The following is a 14,508-nucleotide window of genomic DNA, read 5'->3' as shown; positions in this document are numbered from 1 at the left end:
CCGTTCGCCTGATTATAATTATTCAACCTCCAGAGGGCGTGATTCTTATCCGATTTTCTAGACATTACGCACAATGATCTCCATTTTGGCCTCCAACAGCCAAACCAAGTATGGCCTCAATCGGTTCATAACTTGGTATAGCTTCAATGGCATAACAATTCTTACCTATTATCCTTTGTTTGCTTATAAAGTGATAATGGGGAAAGAACGTGATAAATGCGATCCATGGTCCAAACCAAAACCCGCCAGTCCAGTCACGACAATTTAGAGCTCACACGAAAGGTGGTTGAGTGAAAAAAACGAATTTGATATCCAATCGAAGAGTCGTGTATTTGGGGAGCCGCCGTACCCCAAAATACCTACCAAATTTATAAAAGCTATTTAGGGTGGAAATTGATTGACTTTCGGAACATTGATACTCATTTTCAGAACAAAGACCCTGGGGTCCACCCCACCCTCAAATAGAACTTATTTACCGATCATGCCATTATGGGGCTCATATAAAATGTTTTTGAAAGTAGAGCACGAATCTTGTATCTACTTTAAGGGCCAAGTGTCTGGATGGCCACTCCACCCCTGAAATTCCCCCTAAGTCCTAAATATTTACCAATACGGTAATATGGGACTCAAGGCATTTGGGAGTAGAGCAAAAATTTGCCCAGAAACCGAGCAGGGACAAACTTCTCACACATCAATGAGTGCTTTCCGATTCAAGTAGAGTTTATCAACGATAAGGGACTTTTTTTATAGGCAAGTCCGAACGGCATGCCGCAGTGCGACACCTCTTTGGGGAGAATTTTTTACATGACCATGATTGGCATAGTACCTCGCAAATGTCGCCAGCATTAAGAGGGGTATAACCACCGTTTTAAATTTTTTTCTGAAGTTCTCGCTAGGATTCGAACGCAGGCGTTCTGCGTCATAGGCCACAGTAGCACGAATTCGATATCCACATTCAAGGCGAAGTGTCCACACCCTAAAAAGATATTAGAGAGTTAAAGAAGGCGCAGAGGAGCGGGCCCTGTCCAGCTAGTAAGTTATAAATAAACTCTGCTATTGTAGTATTGATGACTAGAGTTTTACACTGGTATTCACAAAACTTAATGAAGATTTGAAATAGGTTTTTTTGAACAGATTTCCCTGTCAAATAAATCTATTTTAAGGCTTCATTCAATTTTGTGAATACGACCGTTAAGCTTTCTTTATGGGTGACGTAAGTTATTGAAGACACTTTTAATGTCCTTAAAGATGGTGCTTACTATTGGATTGCCCAAAAAGTAATTGTGGATTTTTTAAAAGAAAGTAAATGCATTTTTAATAAAACTTAGAATGAAATTTAATCAAATATAATTTTTTTTACACTTTTTTTCTAAAGCAAGCTAAAAGTAACAGCTGATAACTGACAGAAGAAAGAATGCAATTACAGAGTCACAAGCTGTAAAAAAATTTGTCAACGCCGACTATATGAAAAATCCGCAATTACTTTTTGGGCAACCCAATATATAGCCGACTATGAAGGGTTGCTTTTATTAACTTGTCCTTGCTTAGGCGTTCTATAGGCGAAAGCGGAGTTCTTTTGGAACCCTCACTCTAAGTTATAAATCTATAAATTTTTCTGGATTTCCTCTCGTGAGTCAACTTGAGCCCATTACAAACTTTGCTACCAGGACGCTCGATTACGGTCAATAATTTGATAAAAGCTTAAAATAAACCTAACCAGCGATTCGAATTATTGGCTTCTATAGATGGAAATTGAAGGCAAGTTTTGAACACGTTTTGCATATGGATTTCTGTTGTTTCCAACATTTATATAAAATTTGATTTGCATAGGTTCAAAATCAAATATCACAACGTCTTCGCTTGGCATCTGTACAGAGAAGCCTTCATATAGAACTGAGTCCAAACTGAATGCCTTTGTATTTTCTTACTTTCTAAAACATTGATACTTTGGTAGTAATTTCATCAACATATTTACACATTGATTGAAGTGGAAGTTATTGACTTGAATCCTGTTTTTTATGCATCAAACTCTGTTACAGTGCAAATTGTTCTTTTTTGTGTCTCTCTATAACAAACAAACCATTTAAATCAAATCAAAATGAAATGAATTTTTTCTGTTGTGTATATTCAAATGTTAAATGATGGGTGCAAAATTTTTTAGAAATTCATTTTTAAACATAATTTTATTTTAAAATTCAGCTTCTCCAAAAAAAAAAGTTATGGCTTTGATGACTGCATTGCTCATAGGTTATGTCTGAATGAATGGTCATTGCAATGAAAGCATATTGAATATGATTTGCTTTTTATTTACAGTATATGCAGAAAAGAGTGAAAGTATTTCAATAAAATCCCAATTAAATTTATATTGGCCAGAAATGTATAGAAAATAAATAAAGAAAAAAAAAACGAAAAAGTAAAGAGACATTTTCTATATTCTGTGGTATTCAACCATGATGGCTTTATTCGAAAAACAAATCAATATTGTTAAATTGTCAACTTAATACAATAACATGGATTGGATTGGATTTGATTTGGGTTTGTTTTTGTTTTTTTAGAATTGCATTTTTGGGGAAATCTTGTTTGCGCATATGAATTAGGGCAAATAAAAATTAAAACGAAAATAAAAATGAAAACAACTGCCAACACAAGAAATCTATGTCATTGGAAAATGATTTTAAAGCATTTATGTTTCTTATGTATGGGAATAAAATTTATAAAAAACGCATATGTATGACATTCCCCCTGAACACATTCACATTTTGCAAGACTTAAATTAGAATGGAGGCTATAATTGCTTTACTACTAACGAATTTTTCTAATGTTACTTTCAAACTTTTTAAGTTTAGTTATTGTGGTGTTTTATTCTTCTTCATCATCTTTACGCTCATAGTAATATTTTATACTTTGGTAGAATATCCTGTTATAAAACACGTTCTCTCATTACTTCCTTTCGAACTATCACTCTTCGAATCACTACTGTCAATCATTTTTGTTACCTGTGAATAGATGTTGGGCTCGGCACGTTTCAGATCCGTTTGTCTAGGTCTACCCAGTGTGGCACTACAGTAGGGTGTCATACGTTGTGGTCCTCCACCTCCCATACCCATATCGCCATGTGTTAAGTCATTCTGTAAAGAACAAAAGAATAGGGTTAAGATTTTTTTTTTAAGGTGCGATGAAATCAAAAACTTCTCTCAGTAGTTCGATTGGTAGATTAATCCGTAAGGTATAGCACCTTCACCATAGTCAAACCAGTAAGTAAGGGCAAAAGTCGGGCGGTGCCGGCTGTATAATACCCTACACCTATCCTATAAATACAATGTGGCACCTTTATCCAATTGTGAACCAATTTTGATGGATCACGGCAAGCAACTATGGTCAAACTGTAAAAACTACGGTTGACAAATGACAACATTATGGCAAATTACCCAAAATCTGACGAACATATATATGGGAGCTATATCCACTTCTGAACCGATTTCGAGAAAAACTTCTCACATAATGTAGTAGTCGTCGGGGAAAGCGTTGTGCAAAATTTTGGCAAGATGGGTCAAACAATGCGCTTGCAGTGGCTCTTGGGGTGAAAATCTGGTCATATACATATATGACAGCTATATCTAAATCTGAGCTGATTTCTATGAAATTCTCCAGTTAAATTAGTCAAGAGAAAAACCCTCCTGCCAAATTTCAAGAAAATTGCTTAACAAACGACTATTTTATTGCAAAATTACTGGAAATCGGATGAACATATATATGAGAGCTATATCTAAATCTGAACCGATTTCGAGCAAACTCCTCAGATATTGTGGCAGTCGCCGGGGAAAGCACTTTGCAAAATTTTGGCAAGATTGGTCAATAAATGTGCTTGCAGAGGCTCTAGGAGTGAAAATCGGGCGATATACATATATGAGAGCTATATCTAAATCTGAAGCGAATTCCATGAAATTCACCAGTAATATTGAGAGTCAAGAGAAAAACCCTCCTGCCAAATTTCAAGAAGTTGCTTAATAAACGACTATTTTATTGCAATATTACTGGAAATCGGATGAACATATATATGAGAGCTATATCTAAATCCGTAAGGTATAGCACCTTCACCATAGTCAAACCAGTAAGTAAGGGCAAAAGTCGGGCGGTGCCGGCTGTATAATACCCTACACCTATCCTATAAATACAATGTGGCACCTTTATCCAATTGTGAACCAATTTTGATGGATCACGGCAAGCAACTATGGTCAAACTGTAAAAACTACGGTTGACAAATGACAACATTATGGCAAATTACCCAAAATCTGACGAACATATATATGGGAGCTATATCCACTTCTGAACCGATTTCGAGAAAAACTTCTCACATAATGTAGTAGTCGTCGGGGAAAGCGTTGTGCAAAATTTTGGCAAGATGGGTCAAACAATGCGCTTGCAGTGGCTCTTGGGGTGAAAATCTGGTCATATACATATATGACAGCTATATCTAAATCTGAGCTGATTTCTATGAAATTCTCCAGTTAAATTAGTCAAGAGAAAAACCCTCCTGCCAAATTTCAAGAAAATTGCTTAACAAACGACTATTTTATTGCAAAATTACTGGAAATCGGATGAACATATATATGAGAGCTATATCTAAATCTGAACCGATTTCGAGCAAACTCCTCAGATATTGTGGCAGTCGCCGGGGAAAGCACTTTGCAAAATTTTGGCAAGATTGGTCAATAAATGTGCTTGCAGAGGCTCTAGGAGTGAAAATCGGGCGATATACATATATGAGAGCTATATCTAAATCTGAAGCGAATTCCATGAAATTCACCAGTAATATTGAGAGTCAAGAGAAAAACCCTCCTGCCAAATTTCAAGAAAGTTGCTTAATAAACGACTATTTTATTGCAATATTACTGGAAATCGGATGAACATATATATGAGAGCTATATCTAAATCTGAACCGATTTTGACCACACTCTATGTGTATTGTGATAGTCGTCGAGAAAAACGTTTTGCAAAATTTTCGTAAGATTGGTCAATAAATGTGCTTGTAGAGGCTCTAGGAGTGAAAATCGGGCGATATATATATATGAAAGCTATATCTAAATCTGAACCGATTTCCATGAAATTCACCAGCAATGTTTACAGTCATAAAAAAAACCTTTCTGCCAAATTTCGAGAGCATCGGTTAACAAATGACCATTTTATTGCATTATTACTGAAAATCGAGGGAATATATATATGGAAGCTATATCCAGATCTGAACCGATTTTTTCCAATTTCAATTGGCTTTGTCTCTACGTCGAAAAACATGCATGTACTAAATTTTAAGACGATCAGATGAAAACTGCGACCTCTACTGGGTATATACTGCAGTTGTCAGACCTATAATGCTATATGCTGTTGTGGTCTGGTGGACGGCGCTTAAAAAGTCCACCTACTACTCAATACTTAACCGTCACATCACAGCCGCATTGATGACAACACCATCTGATGCAAAGAATTTAATGCTACTTCTTATGCCTCTGGACATTGTGGTTAGACAAATTGCTGCGACCACTACTGTGAGGCTAACTGAGGTTTCTCTTTGGTCATGTGGCTGCTACGGACATTGTGTTATCCTTGACACAATAGCCGATGTTTCAGCCTAGCTGAGCCTACTGTAACACTATTCCTGATAGAACTGATTGGAACTACGACATCTTTGGTAATAGAAGTTACATCGACTTTCTTACGGATGGTTCTAAACTAGATGACCAGGGTGGCTTTGGAGTGTACTTTAAAGACCTAGAACTGGTCATACCGAAAAGGTTACCTGACCACTGTAGTGTGTATTAAGCGGAGGTCCTAAGGAAGGGGTGGAATGGCTAAGTCATAATGTCATAAAACATAATGTCTTCTCAGCCAATCAGGCAGTCATTAAATGCCTAGGGAACGTATTTCTGGACACAAAAATCGCCCTCGACTGTTGCAGATCTCTCAACGAGCTGGCTGAACAGTTCAAAATTTACCTGAGATATGCCAGAGAATTGTAAAGCGGACGAGCTTGCGAGTCTAGGAACTACCTTACACATTCCACGGAAACTGGAATAAGTGGGTATGCCTCTAGCGACATGTAGGCTTAGTTTTTAGGACCAGACCCGAGTGACAACGAATGATAGATGGTCACAAAGAGGGGGCTATGAGCATTCCAAAACTATATGTGGTCTAATCTATACTTGAATAGGTCTACCGCATTGCAGTCACTGGACAGAAGTCTCAGTCATTGTGTCTGTCATGACAGAACACAGTCTAATCGGAAAACATACAGACAGACTGAGGATTGCCAGCAACGAGTTTTATGGAAGCTGTGAAGACATCGAAGAAGGAGAGACTAAAGAAACCCTTCTGTGTGGGTGTCCCGAACTAGCAGTCAGAAGGAGTTCCACTTTAGGTTGTCATTTCTTTGAGACACCTGTCTGATTTAGCGGATGTGATTATTCGCAAGTTGTTGGGCTTTTTAAAACGATCTGGATGGTTCAACGGTAGGAACTAGAAGACATCTTCCTTTTTCTGCTTCTGTGATATCACAATGGACGAAAACGTCTTAGAGAGGCTATCAGACTCTCAGGCTGTCACTAAAACCTAACCTAAACTAAACTAGGGGAACAAATGTTCTGTATGGGCATCCAAACCAGTACTTGAAATTGTGTACAGAAATTTCATACTGAGATAGGTCATCGAGTCTCATCGCACACATCATCCCCTTCAAAATCCTAATGACAAAAATTTTCAAATAATTTTTAGAGCATACAGACAAGAATATAACACACACATACACACACATACACTATGATGTTAAACAGGACAACTATCAATGTATTGGGGTAGACACATACATAATGACCAAACACATCGCCTCTATATACACACAAATGCCTACAACTTTATTTATAGAGGTATTCATTCAAATAGCCACAAACGGTTATTATAAACAATCTCGGTTTACACACATACCACCGCATGCGGACGCCCTTGCTTTTATAAGCAAACAAATGCTATATCACACACACACACACACACGCAAACATGCATGGGTCAAACTATTTATTTATTATTTAGTAAAATTAGTTGCAGGGGCGTGTTTTAATAGTTGTATTGAAGCTGTTCGTTTATATTGTTGTAGCTGTAGTTGTTGGTTTTATTGTAGTTTTAACAATAGTTTATTTGGGTAAATGTGTGATTTTGGTTTATAATAACCAAACCAAAGGGAATTTATTGTCGAATGTAGATATTTTGTCATTTGGTAGCATATAAACATGGCAATAACTTTGCCATTGTTATTCAAAACAGCCTCAGGGGCTCGCTTCTGAGGAGCCTTTAAACTTAGGCAATTTGTTGGAGAAAATAATTTAAAATTTTTAATTTCTAGCAAAAAGGTTATGGACATGTTTCAACAAATGAAATGGGAGATAAGTGCAAAGATTTCACTGTTAGCTGAAGTAGAATTGCTTTACATCCTCTTTGGTGGTCGATGGAATAGCGGCTGAGGTTTCCAGGGAGATAACTAAGAAGAGGCCGGAATTTCTTCTAAGCATGTTCTATAGGTAGGTGCCTACTGGGTGGGGGTAATCTAGATGTATGGAAAACATATACGATGGTGCTTATTAGTAAGGGCAAAGAAAATTTCACATCCACATCATCATACAGGCCACTCTGTATGCAGAACACATAAAGACGCTGCGGCTTCAGAACTCCTTCATTGAGGTAGGTTGACACTCAAGTCTAGAATTGAAATCTGGTCGAAGTGTAAAGGCGGCTTAATAGAAAGATCACTATGCTAGTTCCAATGTCATATTGTCCACCCTGAATATAAAGAACGCCTGTAATAGCCTTAGATGGTCGGATACCCTTGACCACTAGAGCTAGTCCCAATGTCCTATTGTTCACCCTGAATATAAAGAACGCCTGTAATAGCCTTAGATGGTCGGATATCCTTGGGCACTCCGAGAGGATTGCAATATCCTAAAAGGCCACCGTAGCGTAGAGATTTGCATGTCCGCCCTTGACACTGAACGCTAGGGTTTGAATCCTAGCAGAACATCAAACAAAATTTTCATCCCTGGTAATCTCCTCCTAATGCTGGCGATAATTGTGAGTTAGATGGAATAACGGTTAAAGAGATTCCAATCTGAACCTTCTAATAAAATAGGGAAACATCGACGCTACTACAATCAGGAAATGAACACAAAAGAGGTCGAGGGAAAACTACAGCAAGTGATGATAACAGCAAACGACTGGAAGGACTCTTACGGCCTGCAGCTGACCATGGGCAAGACGAAATGTCTTCTCCTAGCAAAAATGAATATCCTGGAAGTGGACGTGCAATATTGATGACTAAATGAGAGTCGGAACAAGTGGAAGCGAACATTTAACCCTGGAAAACATGCTGACAGACTGAAGGTTGTCAGTAACGACTTTTGCCGCAGCTGTAAGGACGTCGAAGAAGAATAGACTATAGAATATGTGCTGTGTGTGTGTGTCCCACCCTCTCAGTCAGAAGGAGTTCCACTTAGATTCTCATTGAGAACTTGTCTGGCTTAGTGGATGTTTACATTCGCAAGTTCTTGGGGGTTTTGAAGCTATCTGGATGGTTCAACGGTAGGAACTTGATGGCACCTTCCTTCTCCTGTTCCTGTGGTATCACAATGGTCGAAAACGTATGAGTATGATGACAAACAGCCACTTTAACCTAAACTATGTCATCGTTATATGGACGTGTATAGACGGGAGGCAAGGCGAACAGTAATATTATCTGAGCCATATATGATCTCACATCGACCGATCCTTCCATTTGAGCTTATTGAGCATGTTTTCGTCGCAGTTTTAAAATAATGTCTCTGAAATTTAAAACGAAAGTACTATAGCCCATATAGCCAGAATCGGGCACTATTTAAGACATCTTGAGCTTATTTAAGGAATAGTTTTGATTCTATTCTGCTAAATTTTTTTACAGAGGGCTTAAAAGGACCCTCCGACATCTAAGCGAAATCAAAGTCCGAATCAGACAACCAGTACGAGGACCCATAGGTAAGGCCAGGTTGATAGAAGGTTGCGGATATTAATCCACCAATGCCACTATGGGCTAAACCAGTAATCGGCTTGTTGTGCGCTGTAAACAAAAAAGTAACCTCAAGAAAGAAAATTTTAAGTTAGGAATCCTGTGCTACTTACAAAATCCTTAATTGCTTTCCATACCACTCCCAAAAGTTGGTTCATGTTTGGTATTGTGTCCCCACCTAAAAACACCGGTACGTCTTTTAGCCGCGAAAGCCGGGCAATGACATAGAAAATGTTCCAACGTCTCATCATCTTCCCCGCATGCCCTACGCATGCTATCATGTGCCGCACCGCTTTTCGTATCTCGAGCTCGTAGTCCTATGTGTCCCGTTATGATACCAATAGCTATACTAACCTCCAACTTACTTGCTTTCAGTAATAACTTCGTCTTCTCACGATCCGGGTCACCCCATTGGCTTTTCGCCATCCTACCGACCGTTTCGCTGTTCCACAGTGCTACACGTTCGTCGCCCACACCCTTAAATTTGGACACCTTCGACCCGAAAGGCTTCAGCTTAACCAAGTTTATTGACGGCAGTTCTCTGGCCTTCACTGTCAAATCGTCTGCCCTTTCATTACCCTTACAACGTTACGGCCCGGCTCTCAAAAGATGCGGATTATGCCATCCTCATAGAAGGCGTTAATCTTCTTCTTACATCCTTATGGCCATTTTACTGTTCGCAGAGATGTTCACACTCGAAGTCCTCGCGTTATTACCACACCACCTCACGCATTCCGTGATCACCCGGATCTCCGCCTGCAGGACCGTATTATGGTCAGGTAGTCTAAAACAGATCTCAGCCCTTGGTTTTTCAATGTAGACACCCAGGCCCACTCTGTCCTCTAGCTTTGATCCATTGGTGTAACATGATCTTCCAGATTACAATACTAGGGTGCCGTCAATCCAAGACTGAGCCGATGGCAGCAGTGCCTCGCACTCGAGGTTCATCTCAGGTATCCGATCGGAAACCTCTTCGCTTCCTTCCAGGTCTGCTATCGTCGCCTCGATTATACCGCGATGGTATGAGCTGTTCCCATCCTCAATTCATTCTCCCATCGCCTTAAGTCTCATAGCCGCAGTGGCTGGCTCACACTTAATTTGTATGTCAATGAGTCGGATATCTAGTCTCCAGTTAAATAGTGGGTGTGGTTCTCATCGCTCCACCCATGCCAAGACAACATGTGCTCTGAACCCGTTGTATGGTCCTTATGTTGCACTACTCTCCATAGCAGTCCATCAACCAACTGAGGCCTTAGTAAGCATTGTTCTAATCACGCTTCTATAGAACCAATGGTCTATACTCTGATTCAACCCCTATTTCGAGCATACGGCCCGTCTAGATAGTGTCCAACATCTGTGATCTACGATGACCCATAAGTTGTATATCGTAATTTGCCACGAACATTCCACTAGGTAATAGGGACAAAACTTCTCACATGTCGTTGAGTAGGATTCAAGTTTTAAGCTTAGTTATACGGGACCACCTTTATATTGCTGAGTACGAACGTAGTGCCGCAGGTCGACAACTCTTTGGAGAGAAGTTTTTCCATAGCATAGCACCTCCCAAATGTGGCCAGGATAACCACGCCAGAAAATTTTTTCTCATGTTCTCGCCAGGATTAGAACCCATGCGTTCAGCGTCATAGGCGGGCATGCCAACCTACGCGATGCGGTGGTCTTCTACTGGCGGAGACTATCTGGAAGAAAACCAAGTATCAGTACCGGGTTTTCTTCTGAGATTGTTCAATAGAAGCCTACTGGAAGGGTATTCTACATGTGTAGAAGAGACAAAAACTTGTGCTCATAAGTAGGGGAAAAGTTGACCCTCTATCCACATCCACATACAGGCCACATAGGCCAAATCAGACAACCAGTACGATGATCTTTAAGTTTTATGTCCAAATTTGTCACGAACATTTCACTAAGGAAGAGGGACAAACTTCTGACGTATCCACTAGTCCGATTCAAATTTTAAGCTCAATGATACGGGACCTTTGGAGAGGAGTTTTTGCATAGCATAGCACCTCCCAAATGTGGCCAGGATAACAACCCTTGTCAGATGTTCGCGGCAGGACTCGAACCCAGGCGTTCAGTGTAATAGGTGGACAAGGTAACCTCTGCGCTACTCTGCGCATCCTACTGGTGAGGTTATCTGGGAGAAAACCAAATACCAATACCGGGGTTTTTTCTGAGATTCTTCAATAGAAGCCTACTGGAAGGGGTTATTCTACATGTGTAAAAAATTGCAAATTTTGCCCATGAACATTCCACTAAGGAACAGGGGCAAACTTTTCACATATCAATGAGTGCAGTCCGATTCAAATTTAAGCTCAATGATAAGGGACCTCCTTTTTATAGCCGAGTCCGAACGGCGTGCCGCTGTGCGACCCCTCTTTGGAGTAAAGTTCTACATGGCATATTACCTCTCAAATGTTGCCAGCTTTAGGAGGGGAAAACCACAGTTGAAAATTTTTTCTGATGATCTCGCCAGGATTCGAACCCAGGCGTTCAGGCGGACATGCTAATCTCTGCGCTACGATGGCCCCCATTCTACATGTGTAGAAGAAACAAAAAATTGTAATCATAAGTAAGGGGAAGGTTCGATTAGGATAGATTTAAGTCGCAGTCTGACATCAGACTCACTTAGAGGTTTTAGTCCATTGTGATACCACAGGAACAGGAGAAGGAAGATGCCTTCTAGTTCCTATCGTTTAACCATCCAGATCGCTTTAAAAATCCCAAAAACTTACGAATGTTCACATCCGCTAAATAAGAACCGAGAGTGAAACTCCTTCCGATTGCCAGTGCAGTACACACACACACAAAAGGCGTTCGATAGTCACTTATCCCGCGATGTCCTCACGGCTTCTGCAAAAGTCGTTACTGCAAAAGTCGTTACTGGGATATTTCTACTTATAGACCGATTGCAATCATACTTGACATGGATGTTAAAACTCATAACATAAGTCTTTGTTCAAAATTGAGGCTTCTAGGGGCTCAAATAGTCAAATCGGGGGATCGGTTTATATGGGGGTTATATCTGTTTATAGACCGATTCAGATCATACTTGTCATGGATGTTGAAAGTCATAACACAAATCTATTTTCCAAACTTCAAATCGAATGGAAATTGAGGCTTCGAAGGACTTAAGAATTCAAATCCGGGGATCAGTTTATATGGGGTCTATATCTGTTTATTGACCGATTCAGAGCAAACTTGGCATGGATTTGGAAAGTCATTATTCAAGTCTTAGTTTCAAATCTTCACCAAATCGGGTGAAAATTAAGGCTTCTAAGGGCTCAAGAAGTCAAATCGGGGGATCGATTTATATGGGGGCTATATTTGTTTATAGGCCAATCCGGATAAAACTTGGCATGGATGTTGGAAGCCATAACTCAAGTCTTTTCTCTACATTTCAGCCAAATCGGATGAAAATTGAGGATTCCAAAGGCTCAAGAAATCAAATCCGGGGATTGGATTATATGGGGGCTATATCTGTTTATAGACTGATTCGGATCATACTTGCCACGGATGTTGAAACTCATAACACAAGTCTTTGTTCAAAATTTTCGACAAATCTGATGAAAATTGAGGCTTCTAGGAGTTTAAGAAGTCAAATCCGAGGATTGGTTGATATGGGGGCTATATCTGTTTATAGACCGATTCGGTTCAAACTTGGCATGGAGTCATAATTCAAGTCTTTGTTTCAAATTTCAGCTAAATTGGATGAAAATTGAAGCTTCTAGGGGCTCAAGACGTCAAATCCGGGGAACGGTTTATATGGATGCTATATCTGTTTAAGGGCTTTTTCGGATGTTGTTGTTCATACTTGGCATGGATGTTGAAACTACAATAATAACACAAGCCTTAGTTCAAAATTTAGCCAAATCGGATGAAAGCTTTACGCGTACTGCTATCGTAATTTCGACAGACGGACATAGCTAGTTCGACTGATAATGTCGAGACGATCCGGAATATATGTACTTTATGGGGTCGTAGGTCAATATTTCGAGGTGTTCCAAAGGAAGAATTAGATTGTATACCCCCTATCCTAAGGTGGTGGGTATAAAAATGTTCAATCTTTCTGTGCGAAATATGAACATATGCCATATTTCGTACAGAAAGGTTGAATATTTTTATACCCACCACCTTAGAATGGGGGTATACAGTTACCATCATCATCAAAGTCGGTTAAGATTTATATATAGCTCCAACATATATCAGTCACCCGAAGTAAAAAAGAGTTTGACGTTCTCAAAAGACAGATCGAGAGTTCATATTAATTAGAATCTGCGGAATTCAATATCCTTTTACCTTTTTTATACCCACCACCGAAGGATGGGGGTATATTCATTTTGTCATTCCGTTTGCAACACATCGAAATATCCATTTCCAACCCTATAAAGTATATATATTCTTGATCAGCGTAAAAATAGGCATGTCCGTCCGTCAGTCTGTTGAAATCACGCTACAGTCTTTAAAAAATGAGATACTGAGCTGAAATTTTGCACAGATTCTTTTTTTGTCCATAAGCAGGTTAAGTTCGAAGATGGGCTATATCGGACTATATCTTCATATAGCCCCCATATAGACCGATCCGCCGATTTAGGGTCTTAGGCCCATAAAAGCCACATTTATTATCCGATTTTGCTGAAATTTGGAAAAGTGAGTTTTGTTAGGCCCTTCGACATCCTTCGTCAATTTGGCTCAGATCGGTCCAGATTTGGATATAGCTGCCATATAGACCGACCCTACGATTTAGGGTCTAAGGGCCATAAAAGCCACATCTTTTATCCGATTCCACTGAAATTCGGGAGAGTGAGTTGTGTTAGGCCCTTCGACATCCTTTGTCAATTTGGCCCAGATCGGTTCAGATTTGGATATAGCTGCCATATAGACCGATCCTCCGATTTATGGTGTTAGGCCCATAAAAGCCACATTTATTACCCGATTTTGCTGAAATTTGGGACAGTGAGTTTTGTTAGGCCCTTCGACATCCTTCGTCAATTTGGCTCAGATCGGTTTGGATTTGGATATAGCTGCCATATAGACCGACCCTCCGATTTAGGGTCTAAGGGCCATAAAAGCCACATCTTTTATCCGATTCCACTGAAATTCGGGACAGTGAGTTGTGTTAGGCCCTTCGACATCCTTTGTCAATTTGGCCCAGATCGGTTCAGATTTGGATATAGCTGCCATATAGACCGATCCTCCGATTTATGGTGTTAGGCCCATAAAAGCCACATTTATTACCCGATTTTGCTGAAATTTGGGACAGTGAGTTGCGTTAGGCCCCTCGACATCTTTCTTCAATTTGGCCCAGATCGGTTCAGATTTGGATATAGCTGCTATATAGACCAATTTCTTGATTTAAGTTTTTGGGCCCATAAAATGCTCATTTATTGTCCGATGTCGCCGAAATTTGGGAC

General features: G+C 39.8%; 1 protein-coding gene across 5 annotated transcripts in view; it reads right to left on the bottom strand.

Moving 5' to 3' along the window:
- The window catches only part of LOC106093722 (nephrin), a 442,943-nt gene that overhangs the window by 11,256 nt on the left and 417,179 nt on the right, over window positions 1-14,508 (bottom strand). For 4 of the 5 annotated variants that reach the window (XM_059368603.1, XM_059368606.1, XM_059368605.1 and 1 more), the window contains one exon: window positions 2,997-3,128. In XM_059368603.1, coding sequence (XP_059224586.1) covers window positions 2,997-3,128 — 132 coding nt within the window. Of the gene's footprint in view, window positions 1-2,104; window positions 2,918-2,996; window positions 3,129-14,508 lie in introns of those variants that run through there. The other variant, XM_059368607.1, reaches the window with a different exon arrangement.

This window comes from Stomoxys calcitrans, chromosome 5, assembly GCF_963082655.1.
Source record: "Stomoxys calcitrans chromosome 5, idStoCalc2.1, whole genome shotgun sequence".
NCBI lineage: Eukaryota > Metazoa > Arthropoda > Insecta > Diptera > Muscidae > Stomoxys > Stomoxys calcitrans.
Note: the sequence above shows the minus strand (reverse complement) of the source record. Positions and strands in the feature narration are given on the sequence as shown.